This window comes from Rhineura floridana, chromosome 5 (genome assembly GCF_030035675.1).
Source record: "Rhineura floridana isolate rRhiFlo1 chromosome 5, rRhiFlo1.hap2, whole genome shotgun sequence".
Classification (NCBI taxonomy): domain Eukaryota; kingdom Metazoa; phylum Chordata; class Lepidosauria; order Squamata; family Rhineuridae; genus Rhineura; species Rhineura floridana.
The window spans coordinates 79166167-79191365 of NC_084484.1; the positions used below are offsets into that span (position 1 = coordinate 79166167).

Below are 25199 nucleotides of genomic sequence, written 5' to 3' on the forward strand. Positions count from 1 at the left end.
TTACATAGATGTTTATAATACAAACTGTTGCACTTTTAAAAAATAATGTCGTTCTTTGTACTTTTAGTGAAAGCAACATGGATATTAGAGTTTTAAATGTCACATTGCTCGTGGCCTTTTCACATTTGCCTCAGTGTTATACCTACAAGAAAGTAAAATAATTATTCTTATTTTAACAGTAGTTCCATAGTTGCCTGAGAATTCAATAAAAAATGTTGTTATAGAAAATCTACAGAAGTTGGATAAATTGATATTGCAGCTCATTTCATAGATGGTGGAAAGAATTAAGTAAAGTAGCCATCAGGCTGCCTCTCTATTTTAATTAATTATTTTAAAAGGCATCAGTGACCTTGAACTTTTGTTTTCTCAAAGAGACACTGTGTCTAGAAATTGCATCCATACATTTAAGGATTTGACACTATAATGTACACGAATCTCATCAATTTGAGTTTTTAATATATAGAAAGCAGTAGCAGTAATAGTATGGCTGCACACTAATTTGGAGCATAATCTTCAATTTCTAGTCAATATTTTATTCAGTCGATCTATGCAGGATGCAGACCAATTCGTAGCTTAACAAGTAAATGACACATCAGGTATTCAACTGGTGATATCCAGCTTTGTCAGTCCACTTGTGCAACAGCCATTGTAATAGTGAGAGCCCAGTTTTTAGTATAGTGCAGCAGTTTAATCCATTAAGTGTCTTATGCTTTTTAAAGATGTTGTGCAGCCTCTAGTGCAATTGCCAATCTAAGGTGAAAGCAGAAACAACTGTCTATACAGTCCTAAAGCTTGTGATGATGGGGAGGGATCTGAATGTGTTAAACTGCCTCATCCAAAGACCTGTTGGGCTCTCATTGGAAGAGCAGAAGTGAGGGCAGACCCTTGCTTTTCCTGGCTGATAAAATCTAGCAGAATTGGGTTGATTGGCTGGTCCTAGCAGTTGATTAATGCCTTTTTAACGGAGCGGATAGTTCTGTGCTCTCTGTATTGTAATAATCATCAGTTTATAGAAAGCATCCCCCTTTTTGGAAAAGGTGCTGGAGCAGTGGCGCTCCAGGCCCTGTTATCTATATCTTTTTACATCTCGTTTTAGGCCTGATTTTGGCACAGAAACAGCCTTGGTCACCCTGGTAGATTTGTTATGCTGGGGGAAGGGTGACCTTGCTAATAGTCCTGTACCTCAAAGTGGCTTTGGATACCATCAGCCATAGTATTCTTCTGCATACGCTGCTTCTTTTGGGGGCATTGTATTGTGGTGGTTCTGATAATACCTGGAGGGCCAATTCCAGAAAGTAGAAGATGTACTATGTAGACCTGTGCCTGTTATGCTACAGCAGGCATAAACAGCCTTTTTCTGTGATTTATTTATTTATTCGATTTATTAGTCGCTCATATGGCCGGTTATCCGGCCACTCTGAGCGACGTACAAAGCAAAACATATAAAACATCAAAAAACTAAGCAATGAAGCTAAACAATAACATAAAAACCAACTCAGTTACAATACGGCTCCTCCTCTGTACAGTCCAAAAAAGTGCACCTTCAAATGGAAACTCCTGATAGCTGCATTCCCCTAGGGATAATCTGTTAGGGGCTGCATACAAGTGGTGGGCGGGGGCCAGGAACCTTCTCCATCTCTGTCACTCTCTCTCTCTCTCTCTTGCTTTCCCTGTGTTGTCAATCTATTTCTGCCACTCCCTTCTTCCCTTCTTGAAACCCGCATGCAATTAGGGTAAGGCTGCATGAAATTAGGCTCATGTGGCGTAAGAGTTGCTGGTTACCTTATGCTGCAGGGTTCTATCTTCTTTCCCAAGCTGTATTATATCTACATGAAAACTCTGAATGAAGTGCTCTAGGGATTTAGAGTAAGGTGTCATCAGTATGCTGATGAACCCAACTTTATTTCTTCTTTTTTTCTCATTCAAGTGAGGTTGTGGAAGCTTACATGGTGCCTGGGAGCAGGGATGGACAATGAGGGCTAATGAACTGAAGATCAGGTTTGAGAAGGCAGGTGTACTGTTGGTAGGTGATTTGGCTGACCAAGGAGGTGGTCTTCAGTATTTTCTGAATGGGACTAAACTCCCCCTGAAAGGTCAGCCTTGTAGTCTCAGGTCCCTTAAAAATGTAAATGTACTGCCTTCAAGCCAATTCCTACTTATGGTGACCCTATGAATAGGGTTTTCATGAGGCTGAGAGGCAGTGACTGGCCCATTGTCACCCAGTGAGCTTCATGGCTGTGTGGGGATTCGAACCCTGGTCTCCCAGGTCATAGTCCTACACCTTAACCAATACACCCTTATTGATCCAGATTTGTCACTGCAGGCACAATTGGCTTCCAGGTCACATTGCAGCTTATAACAGCTGTAGCTTCACCTCAACAATGATAGCATTGCCACCCTGGTAATCTCCTGCCAGGATACACACCTTAACATGGTGAGGGGGTTTGAGACTATCAAAGAAGCTGACAGCAATGTTGTCAGGAGTCCAGACGAAGAGGCTAGACTCCTAGCAGGGGCACCCAAGGCAAAGTGGTCAAAGCTGAGACACCAGACTAAGATGCATCCAAGCTCAGAGGAAGGCAATGGTAAACCACCACTGAATACCTCTTACCACGAAAACCCTTTGAACAGAGTTTCCAAAATGCAACACGAGATAGTGCTGGAAGATGAGACCCCCAGGTCAGAAGGCACTCACTGAGCTACTGGGGAAGAACAAAGGACAAGCATGAGTAGAGCTGTGACTAATGATGTAGCTGGGTCAAAGCCGAAAGGAAGCCCAGAGGCTGAAGCGCACAGATACGAAAGGAGAGTCCGGAGTTGTACGATGTACACAATAGGAACATGGCATGTGAGAAGCATGAACCAGGGAAAGCTAGAAATTGTCAAGTAAGAAATGGAATGTATCAACATTATAGTACTTGGCGTGAGTGAATTAAAATGGACAGGAATGGGACATTTTCAATCGGGCAACTACAGGCCTTTCAATCAGGCTCCTGCTGGGAGGAAGGGCAGGATATAAATTAAATAATAAATAAATATTTTATGCAGGAGATGAGAAATTAAGAAGGAATGGGGCTGCTTTAATAGTGAGAAGTGATGTAGCAAAAGCAATTAGGAGCTATAGCACAAGATCTGAGATTTAACTGGAAACCTATTAACATCATCATCATCCAAGTCTATGCTCCAACAGCAGATGCAGAAGGAATTGGAAAGATTGTACGCAGAAGTACAGGAAGAAATTGATCACACACCAAAATAAGATGTGCTGATAAACATGGGGGACTAGAATGCAAAAGCAGGGAACAGAGAAGAACTAGGAATAGTAGGAAAATGGGGCTTAGGAGATAGAAATGAAGCAGGAGAAAGACGTACTGAATTCTGTGAAGCCAATAATTTGTTTCTTGCAAACACATTTTTTGGGCAATCAAAAAGACGTCTGTACATGTGGACATCACTAAATGGTTAATATAGGAATCAAATTGATTGCTAGCAGAAGTTCCATACTTTATGTGAAAACAAGACCAGGAGCAGACTGTGGTATAGATCATGAACTGGTAATATCAAAAATTAGAGTAAAGCTTCAAGAAGAAGAACAAAGCTATCATAATGCCAAAACACAATTTAAATAACATCCCTGAATAATATAAAGTTCACATAAGGAACAAATTTGAGGCTTTAAACTTAGTTGACAGAGAACCAGAAGAACTATGGATTGAAATCAGAGACATTATCAGGGAAGAATGCAAAAAAGACAATACCTCTAGTTAAAAAGAGAGAAAGACCTCAATGGATGACTGAAGAAACTATTAAAATGGTTAGAGAGAAGGAAAGTAAAAGCAAAAGGAAATAGAAACATGGTTAGAACCCTAAATGCATCTATAAAGCGACTAGTATGTAGAGACAAAGAACTATTACAATAGTTATTGTATAGAAATAGGACAACAAAAAGGGTAGAACAAGACCCCTATTCCAAAAGATTAGAGAACTTAAAGGGAAATTCTGACCAAGAGTAGGGATGTTGAATACAGGCATACCCCGCTTAGAGTTGCTTCACTTAAAGTCAGCTCGCTATAAAGTACATGCTCCATACTCCACCATACCCCACTTTAACGTACGCGCTTTGCAATAATGGACACTTAATGGCATGATGCCGCTGCCATCTAGTGGCGATTGCAGTGCAGTACATGCATAGATAATTGCTTCACTTTAAGTACATTTTCACTTTACATACATGCTCCGGTCCCATTGTGTATGTTAAAGCGGAGTATGCCTGTAATCAACAGGGGAGCACACTGACTGACTGAGATAAAATAAAATGAAGATGGAAACAATACACCGAAGAACTCTATAAAAGAGATGCAAGGATGACAGATTCATTCACAGAGGAACTGCATGATAAAGAACCAGAAATTTTAGAATGCGAGGTGAAAGCTGCTCTTAAAATACTTGGAAGAAACAAATCACCAGGAACAGATGGCATACCAATAGAGTTGCTATAAGCTACTGAAACTGAATCTATCCAAATTTTGACAAAAATTGTTAACAAATATGGAAAACAAAACAATGGCCCACAGATTGGAAGCATTCAATATACACCCCAATTCCAAAGAAAGGGGATCCCAGGGAATGCAGTAATTATTGAAGTATTGTCTTAATAGCCCATGCAAGTAAAGTAATGCTCCAGATTCTACAACAAAGGCTCTTACCATATATGGAGCAAGAAATGCCAGACGTCCAAGCTGGATTTAGAAAGGGAAGAGGCACCAGAGATCATATCGCAAACATATGTTGGATAATGGAACAGAGCAAGGAATTTCAGAAGAAAATCACCCTGTGCTTTATAGATTACAGCAAAGCCTTTGACTGTGTAGATCATGAAAAACTATGGAATTCTTTACAAGAAGTGGGGGTGCCACAGCATCTGATTGTCCTGATGCGCAACCTATACTCTGGACAAGAGGCTACTGTAAGGACAGAATATGGAGAAACCGATTGGTTCCACATTGGGAAGGGTGTGAGATGGGTGTATTTTATTACCCTATTTGTTTAATCCATACACAGAACATATCATACGGAAAGCATGATTGGACCAAGATGAAGGAGGTGTGAAAATTGGAGGGAGAAATATCAATAATTTAAGATATCAGACAATACCATACTACTAGCAGAAACCAGTAATGCTTTGAAACGAATGCTGTTGAAAGTTAGAGGAGAGCACAAAAGAAGGTCTCCAGCTGAACATCAAGAAGACTAAAGTAATGACAACAGAAGATTTATGTAACTTTAAAGTTGACAATGAGGACATTGAACTTGTCAAGGATTATCAATACCTCGGCACAGTCATTAACCAAAATGGAGACAATAATCAAGAAATCAGAAGACGGCTAGTACGGGGGGGGCAGCTATGAGAGAACTAGAAAAGGTCCTCAAATGCAAAGATGTCACTGAAATGCAAAGATTTATCAGGATCATTCAGGCCATGGTATTCCCGATCTCTATGCATGGATGTGAAAGTTGGACAGTGAAAAAAGAGAGAAAAATTAACTCATTTGAAATGTGGTGTTGGAGGAGAGCTTTGCGCTTATCATGAACTGCAAAAAAGACAAATAATTGTTGTTAGAACAAATTAAACCAGAACTATCTCTAGAAACTAAAATGATGAAACTGAGGTTATCATACTTTGGACTCATAACGAGCAAACACGATTCACTAGAAAAGACAATAATGCTGGAAAAAACAGAAGGGAGTAGAAAAAGAGGAAGACCAAACAAGGGATGGATTGATTCCATAAAGGAAGCCACAGACCTGAATTCACAAGATCTGAACAGGGTGGTTCATGACAGATGCCACTGGAGATCGCTGATTCATAGGGTCGCCATAAGTTGTAATCGATTTGAAGGCGTATAACAACAACAAATCTCTGTACTAGTTTACTTTAATCATCATACATAGGGTTGCCTTTGAAGTTTCTTTGGAACCTGTTTCTCTTTGGTGCCAGGTCTAGTTGGCGTTATTGTTTTGTTTATCTTTTCTGTTGTTTTCACTTGTTTGTTTTGTCTATACTGCTGCTATTTTTGTTTCAGACATAGTTTTATGTTTTATTTCACTCTTAAGCTGGCCAAAGTGAATAGGGCAGGTATACATTTTCTAAATGTAACGGATATCCTCCTGCCGCTGGTGGACCTGACAATAATAACAGTGGGAGTTTGGAAGGATTTTTTTTTTTTAAGAAATACTTGTCATACACAGCTGGAGTAGTGCCATATCGCTAACCTCTAAGTAGCCTCTTTGAAAGATTTCCAAAGAATAAGTACCAGTTCAGAGTAGCAATTTGAGTTCAGAGTAGTCAGTTTGTTGTAGCAAGATTACAAGAGCCCTGTAGAATCCCACTCACGTATTCATTGCAGTATTAACTTTTGTGGAAAGTCTATTTCAACACCACCATGAAGTGACAGTAAAGGCATTGAACATAATATGCACACAAAGGCCTTGAGCAGGGGTGCCTAGCCTTCTTGGACCTGAGGGCTGTATTTGCTCTTGGTCAGCCCTCTGAGGGTTGCATGCCAGCAAATGGGGACAAAGTGAAAATAGACATGGCCAAAATTAGTGTAGTCACCCTGCATCCTCCGTCTCTGACATTCACCCACACCCAGCAGCAGACATGCATTCACAGATACCTCATGTACACACAACACAGGGGAAAGGGCTGCAGCTCAGTGGTAGAGTATCTGTCCTGCATGCAGAATGTCCATGGTGCAATCCCCAGCATCACCATATAGGGGTAGGAATGACCTCTGCCTGAAACTCTGGAGAGCTGCTGCCACTCTGCGTAGACAGTACTGAGTTAGATCGACCAATGATTTGACTCAGTATAAGGCAGCTTCCTATGCTCGTATGTTCACATGTGCAGACCATACACACATGCAAACACACAGCACAATCTTTCTCTTTCATACACATATATACAGGTGTGCACATGTGATGTCCCTGTATATATATAATACTGTAAATATGGTAAGTGCGGGTTTATTAGAGGATATGTGGTAAGTAGTCTGAGTGAGAGGGGGAAGTACATGGGTTGGAATGTTGAAGAATGTTGTATGATGATTGGCTGAGCGTTTGAGTGTCTGAAGGTATAAATGAGAGGATGACAGTTGAGGTTCGTTCTGAGAGTTTTGGAGGGTTGGTTGGTTTTGGAGAGGGTTGTTGGGTGGATTGGATTAGGCGGGTAGTGAGGCAGGATATTGATGACTATGAAACATAAAAAGTAACACATTTTATGAAACCACACGCTTGTTGACTAAACCTTTAAGTAATCTTGTTATTCCCTGTGTATATAAATAAATTATTTCTTGGTTTACCAAAACACCTGATCCTTGGCTGGGCTTTCACAGACCAGAAGGGTGGGCAGGGCATATACCAAGGTTGGGAAACAGTATAAATGGTGGCAGCGGTGAAGAGATAGTGTAACACCATCAGGTATCCAGAGCAACCCAGGACTGTAATCTTTATAGGCACAAAGATACAGGGGGGGTTGAGGCCTGTAATGTAGCAATAAGCCAGGAGGAGACCAAGGTACAGTTTCAGGGCAATATTGTTTACAGGGAGTGTCTGGTGGTGCTGCCTAGCAGTGGGATCTTAAGAGATCTTTGCTAGAGCTGGTGAGAGATCATTAAGAGAGCAGGACCCTGAGTTGGGACCATGACAAGGTGGTGACAACAGGTGGGGTCCTGACAGCACACACCTAGGTAATTCCCATTGTAGCACTGGCCTTGGTTGGGATAACTCTCCCCCATGACCAGCACTCTTATGGGGAGGAAAATCTTTTATTTGGAGAACAGAAAAAGAAAGCAAGACTTTCTTTTCTCGCACTCCAGTGCTACAGTGGGAAAGAAGATGGGGGTTAGTAGGCCACTTAAAATGGATTGGCAGGGCTGAATCCAGCTCACATGCAGTAGATTAAGGTAAGATTTAAAAAAATTGAAACATATATTCGGAGAGCAGAAATACTACATATGAAACAGTTATTCAATCAGTTGAAGGCAATATGATTAAGAACATAAGAAGAGCCTACTGGATAAGGCCAGTGGCCCATCTAGTTCAACATCCCCTTCTCACAGTGATCAACCAGATGCCACATTCAATATCTTGAACCAGATTCAAGATATTGATGGGTACACACAAATTGCAGAGTGGTCTGCAAACTGCACAATGCCTCATATTAGATAATTATGGATGAGCCAACTAAATCCTAGTTAAGGTCAGATGTTCGGTCCCGCTTTTTGTTAATGAAAACTAACTTAGCACTTTGACTCTGTACACTTAACATTTTCTAAGTATAGTGACCATGAGGTAAGAAGTGAAATTGCTGGGAAATGAAAATGTTCACCTATTGGTTTTATTATTGCTATTTTTAATGTCCTGTTTGTGACCATTCATTATTTTGTGCAGACCCTTTCCTATCTATTTCATGTAAACCATGGAAGACTTGCACACATTGGAAGGTCTGTAGGTGAATGAAATGATACTGTTCTTGATCTTTGGACCTTTAATAGCCTGTAGCTATTCAACATTGCTTTGGATGGTGTTGCACTCTCCATAGTGTCCACTCTGGGTTTACTCTTAGATCCAACTTTGTCACTAAAGGCTCAAGCGTCTTTGGTGGCACAAAATGCCTTTCATCAGCTTCAGCTGATTTGCCAGACACTTTTTTCTGGACAGAGATAGGCTGACCATTGTGGTCCATGCTCTGGTACTGCTGTACTGAGCTAGAGCTATGTATTATATGTAGGGCTGCCCTTAAAGATGACTTAGAACGTTTATTTGGTTCAGATTACGGCTGCTGGAATTTTAACTGGTACAACCCTTTTTATGTGTATTGTGCCAAATCTCAGACAACTTCTTTGGCTTTTGCTTCCAGGACCAATTCAAGGTGCTGATTCTTATGTTTAAAATCCTTAAATGGCTTAGAACCCATACCTGAAGGAAGTATCTTTCCATATCAGTCTGCCTGTGTGCCAGTCTTCAGCTGACACTCTTTTCCAAGTGTTTCTTTTATCAGAGGTATACTATTCTACAAGAAAAGGAGAGGGCCTTTTCAGCAGTGGCATTCCTCTTATGGAATGCCATCCTAAACAAGCTTGCCTGACCTCTGCTTTGCAATTTTTTTTTTGGCACTAGGCAGTTTAAAAAAATTATTAACCAGGTATTTTTTTAACTGTTGTATAGTTGGGTTATTGATTTTATCTGTTGTTGTATTGTTACTTGTTGTACAAATTGTTTTCCATTGCCTTGGAATCCTAATAGAGTGAAAGGTGGTATATAAACAATTTAAATAAATACATAAATACTGTATTTTTAGCAGTGAGAGAATTTTAGTTGACTGTGTTGACTAACAGGTCTGGCACCCACTGGATAGTTATGTTTTTAGCTCCCAATTAATAAAGTAAATTTTATGTTTTAGAACCATAGTTGCCTTGGCAAAGAGACACTGCATAACAGCACATCATACCAGAATGGAAATTGGTATGTCTTGTGGCATGAAATGAATAGATAAGCTGGTGAAGCTTTATTGTTATGGAATATTTAAAGGCTTCTTATTCTTTGTCACATAATTGGGCATCTACTCTCCATTTTGCCTAAGTTCCATGGCTAAATAGCACACATGAGCTCTCACTTGTGCTGAGGACTAGAGAAAGTAAAAAGCAGTAGGAGTGTCTCCCATTGTTTCTTATTGTCCCCATTTTCCAGCAAAAGTGATATACATTCCTTTCTCTCCTACAAGCTCTCTGTGGATGCCAGAAACTAATTTATGGACCCCTGCAGTACTGCTGAGGACTATGAAAGTTTTAAGCAGGAAATACAGCCATTATGTCAAGTTGGTAGACCAGGTATGCCTAAAGGATAGCAGTTTCCCCCCTGAAGCTTGCTGGAAAATTGAGCTGTTCTCAGTTTTGTGAAATTGGATGAGTATTGGCTAATGAAGCAGTAGAAAGGCAACTCTGTTGATACTGATGTCTGAACGGGGATTTTGTAATGTTTCTATTGGAACTGTGAGCTAAAGCATACATCTAGTCATTAAGGGTCATCTGTTCTGCACAGCAACTGTTACACATCAACCAATACTCTATTTTTCTTAAAGTTACAGTAATTAATATTACATATAATGGGGGAAGGCATGAGAAAGGTTTACTTTAGTGCTTAATAAGCCTATCAGTGGGTACTAGCTGTGATGGCTCTTTCCTTTCTCTTCTTTTGGAAGCAGTACACCTCTGAATGCCAGTTGCTGGGAATCACAAGTGGAGAGAATACTGTTTTGCTCATGTCATGTTTGAGGGTTTCCCCAGAGGCATCTGATTGGCCACTGTTGGAACAGGATGCTGGACTAGATGGGCCACATAGGCTTGATGCACCAGGACTCTTGATGTTCTTAATAAAAAGTTATACTGTGGATACCCCTTTGCCAGGTTAACTGGAACAAATTGTGTACATGTAATGAAGACATACTCTCGGAGAAAAATTATCCTTTTCTTCATTTAGTTAAACTTCCCATTTGGTTTTGTCAATGCATTACATTTTCTTGGACAGTGATTCTTTAGCTCATCGAAAAGCTGTGCTGTTAATAAGAAAAGCAAGATTTATTACAGTAATTGCTTTCATGTAACCAATAAATTTATACTTATAAAAATCTATTCCTTTTATAATGCATGTTTAAATAAATGGTCAATCCTACTTTCTTTATTCAAAAATGAGCTGTGTAAATTTTAGGACAGCCTTGTGCAAAAGAGGTCATAGCTCTGAGAACTCAGTTGAACACCTGTGTACCAATTCAGCAATTTGTTGCAAACATTAAAGTTTCCCCCCTTAAAATTTTAATTTTTCAAAGAAATATTATAAGTAAATAAAATTTCACAAACATAATACACATGAAGTGTATGCAAGAGTAGTTTAGTTTTCAAGAGTTGTCCCATGCACCTGAGCAGTGCAAAGTCTGGATTGTGCATCATTTGTGTGTACATAGCTGCGTGTACATATTCAAATGAATGAGCTAGCTCCCATGTACAGAAACTCTGTATAACATACAGTCCACATCCGCATCTGGGTTAAGGTGATTTAATATAGGTAGATGTTCTGTAACAACAGAAGTAATCGTGTTCCTGTTTTCTTAATCAGTTAAATACATATTAAGGATAAGCTTAGTAGCACATTGAAAACTGTTCCTAGAAATATCCAGAAACTTTTAAAAGCCACTTGGGGAAGGCAAGAGTCAGACAAAACAACATCCTGTATTCCCCACATAATTATACAACATGAATATGTTGATTATAAATGAGTTACAGTCATAGCTGTAACTGTGGCTTTTGACTTCAGGTTTGGAGGATCTCAAAAGAGTTAGCCCCTGACAAGAAGAGGGCTTTCCTCCCTTACAATTAATATATATGGTTTAATCTCCAAGAGACTCAAGATTCACTTTATTGTATTGACAAAGTACTTCAATTGCTAAGTCACACAGATGAAAGGAAAGGAGTTGTATGGAGACCTTACAATTCGCTTAAAATGACTGTACAGCAGAAAAATACACTTGTTTGTTTTCCCAGGCATCTGTATATAAATACAGTTAAAGATTACATAGACTTTTGCTAAGTGTGCATTGATATTTTTGGAAATAAAATGTGCAACAAATTTTAAAAGCAACTTGCCATGAATAGTTACATTTTAAGCATCCTTTTTGTCAAATGCTTTCTGAATTAACTATTTCCCATTTTCTTTTAAATGCAGAACTATGGATTGGAAACTGAAAACCTAAAAACACTTTCTCACAAGCTAAATGCATCTGCCAAAAACCTTCAGAACTTTATCACAGGGAGGAGGAGAAGTGGTCACTATGATGGCAGAACCAGCAGAAAATTACCAAATGATTTTCTTACCTCAGTGGTGGATCTGATTGGAGCAGCAAAAAGTCTCCTGGCTTGGCTGGACAGGTAAATCATTTATGGAGTTTCATGGATGATTACTTTAGTCATGCATATTCACATATATGTGCATAAGCAGTTTGTTAGAATCCTGTATTAACATTGTAATTGCAAGTTAAAATTAATCTGCCCTTTTTAAAATGAACTGTCAGAATATTGGCCTGGATATGCAATTATGGTAGAAATGATTTGAACACAAGTTCTTTGCTCTATAAAAAATAATCAGAATGCAGAGAAAGTGTGTCAAAACAACATCCACCACACTTCAGAATATGTGTCTTCACCTATTATGAAGGAGCAAAATAATGACAGCACATAGTACTTTGTTTATTATTATTTCATTTATAGCATAACACAGCATGTTATAGTAATCCCATGTAGGTGTGAGCTGGGGATGGATTATTGCAGCCAGGTCATTTCTTTCATTTAAAAATGTCTTCAGTATTTTCCTTCATTCTTATTTTAATGGAAAAAATTCTCAAGGAATTTGTAGTTGAACAGGGAGGTGAATCATGTTTATTGTGTGTGGTTCTGTCCACCAGTGGAAAGACATGCAGAGGTGGATTGACAGGTCTTTCTTCCTCTCTAGAGATCAACTCTAGATGAGCAAAAAATGAAGTTCCAATATTCTCTCTTGTTTTTCAGGCAGATTCAGTAACTTAATACTGTATATTAGTGGAACTGCTACACAGTGGCACTCCCATTCTGATTAATGATGACATGACTTTATTCCAAGCCCGGTGCCAGTAGGCGGCCAGGTTGGGCACTGGCTGAGGGCTTCTGGTGCTAGGTTGGGTGAGTGTAGCTCCCAGTCTGCAATTTGTGCTAGCATTGGGTTGCTGAGTTTGCACCCCATTCCCCAATGTTGAGATGGATTGTGTACCAGCAGCCAGTCCCCAGGCACCACCCTGCTGCTGGTGCAGGCTGGCAGTGCAACTTTCTGCAGCATTGCATCAGCATGTCATGTATACATGCTTGCCATCTCACTAATCCGTGATGCAGCCGAACTTATTTAAGCCCCTGGCAGTGGTGGTAGTGCTGCCGTTGCCGAGGGTTCCTGCAATCTGGTGCCTAAGGGCCCACTGCAGGCTGTTGCCGTCCCTGCACTATTCCATTCCTTACAACATTTTGCAGATGAAAATAGGGATATGCCTGTAACACAGAGTATTGCCCAAGCGTGCTCCCCTGTTGTTTAAGGTTCTTTGACACCTGCTATATGCTGTGTCAATTTGCTCTTCAATACCCTGCACTTTTTCAGAAAACAATAGGATGCTTGATCTACATTATGTTATTAGGACTCCAAAATACAGTTCAGCAGTTGCAGTGTATGAAATTGTAGACTGTGTACTGCATGGTACTTTACTGATCATGTGCATGCATTTACATGCATGTCCATGAGAAAGACAGTGCATAAAAAAACCACTAGACCCTAGAAAGGAAGCTGAATCTTAAAATACCCTAACTCTAGAAACTATCACATTAACATTTTAACAAGGCATAACAAAACACAAAAATAAAAGTGATTTACCAACTTGTGCACCTAAAAGATATTTTAGAAGCTTTGGTTGCTGGCTGCTTGTTTTTATAGGTTCTGTCCTTTCCTTCTCCTTATGTAAAACAATACTGCTTTTATTTTTGCTTCTGGCTTCAATGCCCTCATTTTTATGTACATGCTTCAACACCTTGCTTCCCCCCACCCCCTCAGTCCAAAATCCTCACCCTCCAGAGCTAATGTACTCTGTAGAGTATGTTAAGAATGGACTGAATACTTGTGAGGAGAATCTTTATTCTCTTTGGTTAGGACCTCTTCACTCTTCCCTGGTACGCTTGTTGAGGCATCAATTTCAGTGCAGTATTTATTTATTTATTTATTATTCCTCCCAGCAGGAGCCCAGGGTGGCAGTATACTCAGTATTTGATAAAGTTTAAATACTCAAACTGATAAATACTCAGTATTTGAGTTTGTTTTATTTGACAGTAGCATTACACCTCGGCCTTCATTCAACCATTGGTTTCCTCTGAGATTTTTTCCATCTTGTCGCACTTTTAGTGTTGCAAAGAAGAGATGGCAAGAGAATATTTTTACTAATGCTTGTTATTTCCATCTGAAACTAATTTAAGGGGTGAGTAGAGAATCTTGTAACCTGAAGTACAGGAGCAGGAACTTCTCAAAAGATTTTTTTTAAAATCCTTGAGCTGGAAAGTTTTGAGTAAGGTAAATATAGGTTTCTTTATAGTATGGTATTTATGTGTGAAATAACTTAGAATAGTCTGGTCAAAATTTCATTCCACATGAACCCTTTGGTAGCCATCTTCTGTTGTGTCATTTTATAGAAAAGCACTCATGAAAGCCAAAGAACCAAAAAATATGAACTAGATTTTCTGAGATAAATCATTTTCCCCCTTTCACCTGCTTTTTAGTAGAGCATCCAAAAAAGCTCAAAAGGCAAACAGAGAAGTTTAAAAAATAGCTATGATTATTGATGTGCTTTGAATGGTAGTGACAAGTTAGAATGGGACAGAATTATCACTAGTGATGCAGAAAAATCCAGAAGAGGACATAATTGACAATGGACGGGAAATATGTTATAAGAACATAAGAAGAGCCTGCTGGATCAGGCCAGTGGCCCATCTAGTCCAGCATCCTGTTCTCACAGTGGCCAACCAGGTGCCTGGGGGAAGCCCGCAAGCAGGACCCAAGTGCAAGAACACTCTCCCCTCCTGAGGCTTCTGGCAACTGGTTTTCAGAAGCATGCTGCCTCTGACTAGGGTGGCACAGCACAGCCATCATGGCTAGTAGCCATTGATAGCCCTGTCCTCCATGAATTTGTCTAATCTTCTTTTAAAGCCATCCAAGCTGGTGGCCATTACTGCATCTTGTGGGAGCAAATTCCATAGTTTAACTATGCGCTGAGTAAAGAAGTACTTCCTTTTGTCTGTCCTGAATCTTCCAACATTCAGCTTCTTTGAATGTCCACGAGTTCTAGTATTATGAGAGAGGGAGAAGAACTTTTCTCTATCCACTTTCTCAATGCCATGCATAATTTTATACACTTCTATCATGTCTCCTCTGACCCGCCTTTTCTCTAAACTAAAAAGCCCCAAATGCTGCAACCTTTCCTCGTAAGGGAGTCGCTCCATCCCCTTGATCATTCTGGTTGCCCTCTTCTGAACCTTTTCCAACTCTAGAATATCCTTTTTGAGATGAGGCGACCAGAACTGTACACAGTATTCCAAATGCGGCCGCACCATAGATTTATACAACGGCATGATGATATCGGCTGTTTTATTTTCAATACCTTTCCTAATTATTGCTAGCATGGAATTTGCCTTTTTCACAGCTGCCGCACACTGGGTTGACATTTTCATCGTGCTGTCCACTACAACCCCGAGGTCTCTCTCCTGGTCGGTCACCGCCAGTTCAGACCCCATGAGCGTATATGTGAAATTAAGATTTTTTGCTCCAATATGCATAATTTTACACTTGTTTTTATTGAATTGCATTTGCCATTTTTCCGCACATTCACTCAGTTTGGAGAGATCTTTTTGGAGCTCTTCGCAATCCCTTTTTGTTTTAACAACCCTGAACAATTTAGTGTCGTCAGCAAACTTGGCCACTTCACTGCTCACTCCTAATTCTAGGTCATGTCTCCTCTGACCCGCCTTTTCTCTAAACTAAAAAGCCCCAAATGCTGCAACCTTTCCTCGTAAGGGAGTCGCTCCATCCCCTTGATCATTCTGGTTGCCCTCTTCTGAACCTTTTCCAACTCTATAATATCCTTTTTGAGATGAGGCGACCAGAACTGTATACAGTATTCCAAATGCGGCCGCACCATAGATTTATACAACGGCATGATGATATCGGCTGTTTTATTTTCAATACCTTTCCTAATTATTGCTAGCATGGAATTTGCCTTTTTCACAGCTGCCGCACACTGGGTCGACATTTTCATCGTGCTGTCCACCACAACCCCGAGGTCTCTCTCCAGGTCGGTCACCACCAGTTCAGACCCCATGAGCGTATATGTGAAATTAAGATTTTTTGCTCCAATATGCATAATTTTACACTTGTTTATATTGAATTGCATTTGCCATTTTTCCGCCCATTCACTCAGTTTGGAGAGGTCTTTTTGGAGCTCTTCGCAATCCCTTTTTGTTTTAACAACCCTGAACAATTTAGTGTCGTCAGCAAACTTGGCCACTTCACTGCTCACTCCTAATTCTAGGTCATTAATGAACAAGTTGAAAAGTACAGGTCCCAATACCGATCCTTGAGGGACTCCACTTTCTACAGCCCTCCATTGGGAGAACTGTCCGTTTATTCCTACTCTCTACTTTCTGCTTCTTAACCAATTCCTTATCCACAAGAGGACCTCTCCTCTTATTCCATGACTGCTAAGCTTCCTCAGAAGCCTTTGGTGAGGTACCTTGTCAAACGCTTTTTGAAAGTCTAAGTATACTATGTCCACTGGATCACCTCTATCTATATGCTTGTTGACACTCTCTAAGAATTCTAATAGGTTACTGAGACAGGACTTTCCCTTGCAGAAGCCATGCTGGCTCTGCTTCAGCAAGGCTTGTTCTTCTATGTGCTTAGTTAATCTAGCTTTAATAATACTTTCTACCAGTTTTCCAGGGACAGAAGTTAAGCTAACTGGGCTGTAATTTCCGGGATCCCCTCTGGATCCCTTTTTGAAGATTGGTGTTACATTTGCCACTTTCCAGTCCTCAGGCACGGAGGAGGACCCGAGGGACAAGTTACATATTTTAGTTAGCAGATCAGCAATTTCACCTTTGAGTTCTTTGAGAACTCTCGGGTGGATGCCATCCGGGCCCGGTGATTTGTCAGTTTTTATATTGTCCATTAAGCTTAGAACTTCCTCTCTCGTTACCACTATTTGTCTTAGTTCCTCAGAATCCCTTCCTGCAAATGTTAGTTCAGGTTCAGGGATCTGCCCTATATCTTCCACTGTGAAGACAGATGCAAAGAATTCATTTAGCTTCTCTGCAGTCTCCTTATCGTTCTTTAGTACACCTTTGACTCCCTTATCATCCAAGGGTCCAATTGTCTCCCTAGATGGTCTCCTGCTTTGAATGTATTTATAGAATTTTTTGTTGTTGGTTTTTATGTTCTTAGCAATGTGCTCCTCAAATTCTTTTTTAGCATCCCTTATTGTCTTCTTGCATTTCTTTTGCCAGAGTTTGTGTTCTTTTTTATTTTCTTCATTTGGACAAGACTTCCATTTTCTGAAGGAAGACTTTTTGCCTCTAAGAGCTTCCTTGACTTTGCTCGTTAACCATGCTGGCATCTTCTTGGCCCTGGTAGTACCTTTTCTGATCTGGCATGCGTTGTTAACATTCTGCCCATACTAAAATGTTGTTTAATACAGGTTGCAAAAGTACATAAAAAGCTTTAGAAACCCCTCAACAGCCCAATGAAGACTGAGTGTGCTCAGTGACCACAGAATGCTGACTGTTGGGGGCAGAGGGAGAAAACTGGGTGGAATATATTATCACAGAGGAGAACATAGCTGCCTGACTGGAACAGTGCAATAGTTTGTTGCAGATCTCACCCATAGGAGTATATTGCACTTGGACTGGGGAACCTGAATTTAAATCTCTGTTCAAATATGAAGCTCACTGGGTGGCCTTGAGAAGTCCCTTGTGTCCGCAGAGATGCAGTGTTGGAGATGGCCCTCAATTTGCATCTTTACATATTGGCATATACAACATTTATGCGAATTTGTTTTAGGCCGATAGGTTTCTTCTTGTTTTTGGTTATTAGTTTTCATCATTAATCCGAACACCCAGGTTCTCAGTGAGGTTGAGAGTAGAAGAGAAATATGTTTTATATTAGCAAAGTGGGAGAGTAATGTTATTGGTGCACCATGTATAGAATTAATAGATGTTACACAATGGTTGGAGAGTATGTTAACTCCCCCCCTCCAAATTTCGTTCCAGATTCAGATGGTAGAAGATCATTTCCTCCCAGTTTTTAAATCCTTCCTTCCTTCCTTCCTTCCTTCCTTCCTTCCTTCCTTCCTTCCTTCCTTCCTTCCTTCCTTCCTTCCTTCCTTCCTTCCTTCCTTCCTTCCTTCCTTCCTTTATATACTTGTACACCACCCCATAGCCGAAGCTCTCTTGGCGGTTTACAGTAACGAAAAACAAATACAATTTAAAATTCATCTTTTAAAAAACAATTTAAAACACAATTTAAAATTTTAAAACAATATACTTTTGCAGTATTATCCAAAATACATAAAAGTCATAGGTAGCTGCTTTGAACCATTTGGAAAATTTCAAGAGTTACAATATGGTAGTACCTTTATTAGATTCCAACCAACCAAAACATCACAAAACTCTATGAATATTAAATACTGCAAAGGAATAAGTTTCAGCAAAGGCTGCATGTCATTATCTTGTATTGTAACTGCTTGTAATGCAGTTTTATATATCAGTAGTATGTTTTTGTACATCATTATTAAAGTGGCTTGTGTATACTTATTCTTAAACAGAAACCATGATTTGATTTTATTCAACTTTTTTCCTTTTTACAGATCACCTTTTGCTGCTGTGACAGATTATTCTGTAACAAGAAACAATGTCATACAGCTTTGTCTTGAATTAACAACTATCGTACAGCAGGTATTAACACACCTTCATGTCCTATTTTATTTTGTTATTTTATTTAAAAGAAGTACTCTGTATAAGACTTCGAAACAGGTCTCCTCTGTGGTCAAAATGTTTTTAATTGCTTAATGGCTATGATGCCTACATTACCAATTGCTACTTGGTAATTTTATAATAGTTCATTTTATTTTCATTTCCTTGGGGAGGGGGAAGGAGAGGGAAAAACAGATAAGGAGCCTTTATATTCTTTGGAACTCTTGCTTAATGTTAAGTCTTTTTCAGTATCTTAGATCTGCTCAATTCACCGTCTTGTCAGAAATTTCCAAAAGACAGAATATAAATGTATTAAACAGAAAAATAAAATTTGCATATAGTGCTTTCCCTTTAATGTTTAAGAGGAAAGTATACTGTTTTTCCATAGGAGGTGGGCCATCACTGCGGGTAATAGTTCCACCTATCGTGCGAAGGCAAGAATGTTTTTGAAGTCAAGACTAGGGGCGTCAGGCCCCTCCCACTCTCCAGTTCATTCTTGCCTCGTACGAACAAGATTGGATCTATAGCGTAGCAAGTAGCTTTTAGCTAAGTTTCGTGTATTTGTCTGTTCATTTGTCTTCAAGTCCTTCCTTTCCCTGTTTGTGTTTAACTTTCCATTTAAGTTTGAGGGTCCCCACAGAGACCGCGGCTGCGGTTCTCTACGTTTCTTGGCCAATTTTGAGCTTTTTATTTTTTGAGCCTTTATTTCAGCTTATTTCTCTTACTTGTTTGAGGCTTGTTTGAGGGTCCCCTCAGAGACCGCGGCTGCGGTTCTCTTCGTTTCTGTCCGCTTTTTATTAAGCTTATTTCCCTTACTTGTTTGAGGCTTGTTTGAGGGTCCCCTCAGAGACCGCGGCTGCGGTTCTCTTCGTTTTTGTCCGCTTTTGAGCTTTCCCCTTGGGTCTGTTGCATCCATCGGGAGCTCGCGGCTCTATTTTTTCCTGTGCTGGGCTGTCTCAAGCAGCACTCTGAGGAGCTCTTGGAGAGACCGCGTCTGCGGTTCTCTCCCAGGCGGGAGCTTGCGGCTGCGGCTTCCTGCCCTCTCTTTCTCCCTCTCTCTCCATGACTTTAATTTTCGTCGCGGAGAGCTCTTTACTCGGCAGCGACAGCGGCTTCCCTCCTGCTGCCTTTCCTGACACAGGCTTCTCTTGGCAGTCTCCTTTTGGGGTTTTTTAGAGCCGCAAATGCGACTATCAACCCCACGCCTCCCCCTGCGAGACTGTGCTGGGCAGCCCTTCCCCCAGTTCGTTACCAGTCGGCCGCCATTTCTTCTTCCCCCTCCGCCATTTTCGGATCATTTTTTCCCGCTCTTTTTTCCGGGCGCCATTTTTGTTGAATTCAAATTTCCCGCCTTTTTTGTTAACCCTTTATTAACCAATGGATACCTTCCCTGCAAGTTATCTGTATGTGTGTTGTATGTGTGTTGTAGACAGACTTACAGGGCTTCCTTACACACACATTTACAGTGGCTGACTTGTACTAAATTTGAATTATATTCAGTACCATCAAGGCTGGAGCTTTAATATCAGCGGCTGACTTGTAATAAATTTGAATTATATTCAGTATTATCAAGGTTGGAGCTTTAATATCAGTGGCTGACTTGTACTAAATTTGAATGATATTCAGTATCAGCAAGGCTGGAGCTTTAATATCAGTGGCTGACTTGTACTAAATCTGAATTATATTCCATACATCCTGCCCCCTCTGTGGCCGTGTACCACGCCTGAAATCCAGCCTACAGCACTAATCTGAACTATATTTTGTACATCCTGCCCCCTCTGTGGCCGTGTACCAAGCCTAAAATACAGTCTATATTATACTAATGCTGATACCACAGTGCATCCTGCCCCCTCTGTGGCCGTGCACTTAGCCATCTGCCAGTGTATTCTACCCCCTCTGTGGTCGTACACTGTGCCAGTTCGGGTCTTTACATCCTGCCCCCTCTGTGGCCGTGTACTGCACCCAAGTTAATATAAGATGGCAGAACACCCAGACATGTCGCAATCAGCCAATATGATACCAGATCAGCCAGACATGTCACAAACAGCCAAGCCACAATATTCTAAGGCGACTAAGTCTAAGCATGTTAAAGCACTGGCTAAGACAAAACATCTTTCCAGCCATAGCAAACCAAAGCGTCCACGCTATGACTCTGTGCCAACCACCGCCACCACCACAGCAACTCAGGCACACATAAGCGATATATTTCATGCCCCTGCTGCTTCCTCTGACGAGGAGGATTTTGCTGGCTTTCCCACTCAGCTTTCCCATAACCAGCCTCCCTCCGTTTTACCGCCCCAAACATCTGCTCCAATACCTACTCAGGCACAAACATCTGCCACAACCGGGCTGCAGCTGTCCCCTGATTTCCTCTCCCAACTTCAAGCCATGCTGGCATTTTTCACCCAAATGCAGTCACTACCACAAGTTCCTGCCATACCTCAATTCAACATGGACCAACGTGCGTGTCATGAAGCTCATCCTTCCTGCTCACCAAATCCCTTTGATGTAGCCAGAGGCAGATGTATTGACGAAGCCTCGTATGCGGAGGAGTCAACCTTCACTGACCATGTTGAAGGAGATGACTGGAGCGACTATTCAGATCATGAGGAGGATACATCGTATCGTTTGTTTAATGCCTCAGACTATCAGCCCCTGGCACGCAGGGTAGTTAATACCCTTGGTCTCCAGACTGCGCCTTCAACTTCTTCCACCCCAGCCATCAAAGGGGCCAAGGTTCTCAAATCCCCTGCACCTATTGAACACTACATCCCGGTGCCGGACCCAATTGCCAAATTGGCCTCTGAAGAATGGGCTCACCCATTTCAATCTCGCCGCTTCAAGAACCTGGCTGACAGGCTTTACGCCCTAGCTCCGGACTTTGGCACCAAGTTAGACGTCCCTGGCATAGACGAACCAATCGCTCGACTCGTTTCACGATCTCTTTTGCCCAGGGAAGGGGAATCCCAACTAAAGGACACTACTGAGCATCGAATAGACTTCGCCCTCCGCAAAAATCATGAGGCCACTGCCCCCATGCGTGCCTCCGCTTCAGCCTCCATTTTCTCCAGAGCATCTATGATGTGGCTGGATGATCTTCTAGAGGACACTAACCCTGATCCTGTCGCCCTCAGAAGGTCACTGATAAAGTTGCGTAAGACAGCAGCTTTTGTGGCCGATGCCATCTTGGATGCTACTCAATTGGGGGCACGAGCCATGACAGCTCAGATAGTCGCGTGACGGACCCTCTGGCTTCGCCACTGGCAGGCTGATTCAGCGGCCAGAATGAATCTGTCCAGGGCTCCTTACTCCGGATCTTTACTCTTCGGCGAGGAAGCTCTAAAGGCAGTGCTGGTTGATCCAAAAGACGCTCACAAACCGGTTCTGGCCACTGTCAAGAACATCGACCACAGGCCTTTCAGGCGATTCCCTTCCTTCCGTACTAACCAGCCCTTTCGTGGAACGCGGCCAGGAGGACGAGGCCGCGACTTCAGATCCTATGACCCCACTTTATTCAGGGGCTCCTGGAACCGACGCTTCCAGGGCAGAGGTCAGTATCAAGGGCACAGGGGCAACTCATCATCCTCATATGGGGAGGTCCTCGCCAACGCAAGCAGTATTAACACACTGCCCATAGGTAGCAGATTACTTCATTTTGGAGACCATTGGCTGCGCCTCACTACGGTCTCCTGGATCAGGGAGCTTTTCAGTCATGGCTATGCCATAGAGTTTTGGGCAATCCCATCAGACAGATTCCATCCGTCCCCTTGCCCAAGGGCACGAGCCAGGCACAGAATCATGCAGACAGCTATACAACACCTCTTGGACATAGCGGCAATAGAGCCAGTCCCCACAACTGAGAGGTCGGAAGGGGTGTACTCCCTCCTATTTGCTGTGCCAAAACGAGATTTATCATGGAGGGCGGTATTGGACCTCAAGTTTGTCAACCGTTTTGTAACATATCGCAGGTTCAAAATGGAATCACTCCACTCCATTGCGGAGAGTCTGCATGAAGGAGACTTCCTGGCTTCTATCAACTTTAAGGAAGCGTATCTCCATGTGCCCATTTGCATAGCCCACAGAAAGTTTCTTCGGTTTGCTTTTGGCCACCAGCACTTTCAATATAGAGCGATGCCATTCGGCCTCTCCTCTGCTCCAAGAGTGTTTACCAAAGTGCTACTCATCCTAGTGGCTTATCTCCGGACCCAAGGGGTACATCTCTACCCATATCTGGATGATCTGCTAATACGGGCCAAGTCTGGGGAGCTGGCTCATCATCATTTAATGATCACCCTCAATGTTTTGCAGGCCTACGGCTGGCTTGTCAACTTCGACAAAAGCCATCTCCAACCAACCCAACGCCTACTACATCTAGGGGCAATGTTGGACACCCTGCAGGCAATGGCCTTCTTGGCTCCAGATCGCATCACTGCCATCACAAGCATCGCAAGGTCCCTGATGCAACAAACATCTGCAGACGTCACGCTTCTCGCCAGAGCACTCGGGATGTTCATCTCTACAATCCACATGGTGCCATGGGCTCGAGCCCACACTCGGCACCTTCAATGGACTCTGTTGCCATTTCAACAGGACATTGCCAGCTCCAACCATCGCAAAGTTCGTTTGAGCCCCGCACTGCACCTCTCCTTCTGCTGGTGGACCAAGGTTCAACACCTCTCCAAGGGCACGTCGTTCAGAGAACCCCGCAGAACCGTTGTAACCACAGATGCCAGCCTCATAGGTTGGGGAGCCCACTGCAACTCCCAGTACGTTCAGGGGGTTTGGTCCACCGCAGAGCAAACTCAAAGCATCAACTGGCTGGAGCTAAAGGCTGTCCACTTAGCTCTACGTCATTTTCAGTCTCTGTTCCCTTTGGACCATGTGCTCATTCGAACAGACAACACGTGTGTAAAATCACATTTGAACAGACAGGGGGGCACCAGGTCTCGTCCTCTGCAGGACTTAGCCTCCCTCATCTTTGTCTGGGCAGAACAACATCTACAATCCCTGAAAGCAGAACATCTCAGAGGGATTTGGAATGTGACAGCAGACTGGCTTAGCAGACAACAGGTCTTTCCAGGAGAATGGAATCTTCATCCAGCCATTTTCCATCGTCTCCAGTGTCGGTTCGGCGTCCTCTCAGTCGACCTGTTTGCTTCCAGTCGCAATTGCCAGCTTCCCAGGTACTTTGCCCGATACCTGGACTCAGCAGTGGATGTTCTGACAACACCGTGGCCAGACGGTCTATTGTACGCCTTTCCTCCCATACCATTGTTAGCCAAAACCTTGAGGAAGGCGCGAACCGAGAGGGCACAGCTGGTTCTGATAGCACCATTTTAGCCACGCCGACCGTGGTTCTCAGATCTTCTGGCAATGTCAATGATGGATCCTTGGACACTTCCAGTCAGGCCAGACCTCCTATCCCAGGGTCCAGTACTGCACCAGGACCCTACTTGGCTCAATCTAACAGCGTGGCGTTTGAACGGGGACATTTGAGGTCAGCTGGACTGTCTGACGCTGTGATTGATATTATTTTGGCCTCGAGAAGACCATCTACCACTCGTATTTATCAACATACCTGGGTGGCTTTCTCCAAGTGGAGTCAGTCCCACCACCATGATCCATCCCAGGCCACTGTGCATCAGGTGCTGCAATTTCTCCATAGCGGCTTTATGATGGGACTTCGACCCAACACTCTACGTCAACATGCGTCCACTCTGTCGTCCATTCTCTCAGTGTCCTCTCCTGGAGATCATATTTCCTCACATCCGTTCATCAAACGTTTTTTGAGGGGAGTCGCCCTACGCTCTCCGGCTGTTGTCCATCGGTTCCCCTCATGGAGTTTGCCGAAAGTTCTGCAGGCTTTGCAACACCCTCCGTTTGAACCCATCAGGACTGTGCCCCTACGTATGCTGTCCTTCAAGGTCTTGTTTCTGATCGCAATCACATCTGCCAGACGCGTTTCGGAGTTGGGCGCATTGTCTTCTGCTCGACACCTCTGCGTCTTCCATAAGGACTCTGTTGTGCTGAAGACTGATCCTTCCTTCCGTCCCAAGGTCGATTCAGTTTTTCATTGCAACCAGGACATTGTTTTGCCTTCCTTTTGCCCGAATCCTACCCATCCTCTTGAGAAGGCTTGGCATTCGTTAGATGTCCGGAGGGCTCTCAAGACCTACCTGTCTAGGACCCAAGAGATTCGACGAACGGAGTCTCTGTTTGTATCCTTTCATCCAAGATCTATGGGGCATAAAGTATCCAATTCTACCTTATCCCGTTGGTTAAGGGCATGCATTACTTTAGCATATGAGTCCCTGAAGCTGTCAGTTCCAGCTAGTCTAACGGCTCATTCTACCAGGTCAGCTGCCACTTCGGCTGCTTTTGCCACTAATGCTCCTGTTGCCGATATTTGTAGGGCTGCAGTCTGGTCTACCCCACACTCGTTTATAAGGCATTATAAAATTGATTGTTATGCCTCTGCTGACGCATCTTTCGGCAGACGAGTGTTGCAACAGGTTCTTAATGAGGATTAACACGTGGGTGGTCCCTCCCTGTATGGGCTGCTTT

The 25199-nt window shown here is 42.3% G+C and overlaps 1 protein-coding gene across 4 annotated transcripts in view; it reads left to right on the forward strand.

Annotated features, from left to right (window-relative positions):
- CNKSR2 (connector enhancer of kinase suppressor of Ras 2) overlaps positions 1-25199 on the forward strand; it is a 271527-nt gene that overhangs the window by 65137 nt on the left and 181191 nt on the right. For all 4 annotated transcript variants that reach the window (XM_061627286.1, XM_061627287.1, XM_061627283.1 and 1 more), the window contains exons 3-4: positions 11779-11981; positions 18530-18617. In XM_061627286.1, coding sequence (XP_061483270.1) covers positions 11779-11981; positions 18530-18617 — 291 coding nt within the window. The remainder of the gene's footprint in view (positions 1-11778; positions 11982-18529; positions 18618-25199) is intronic.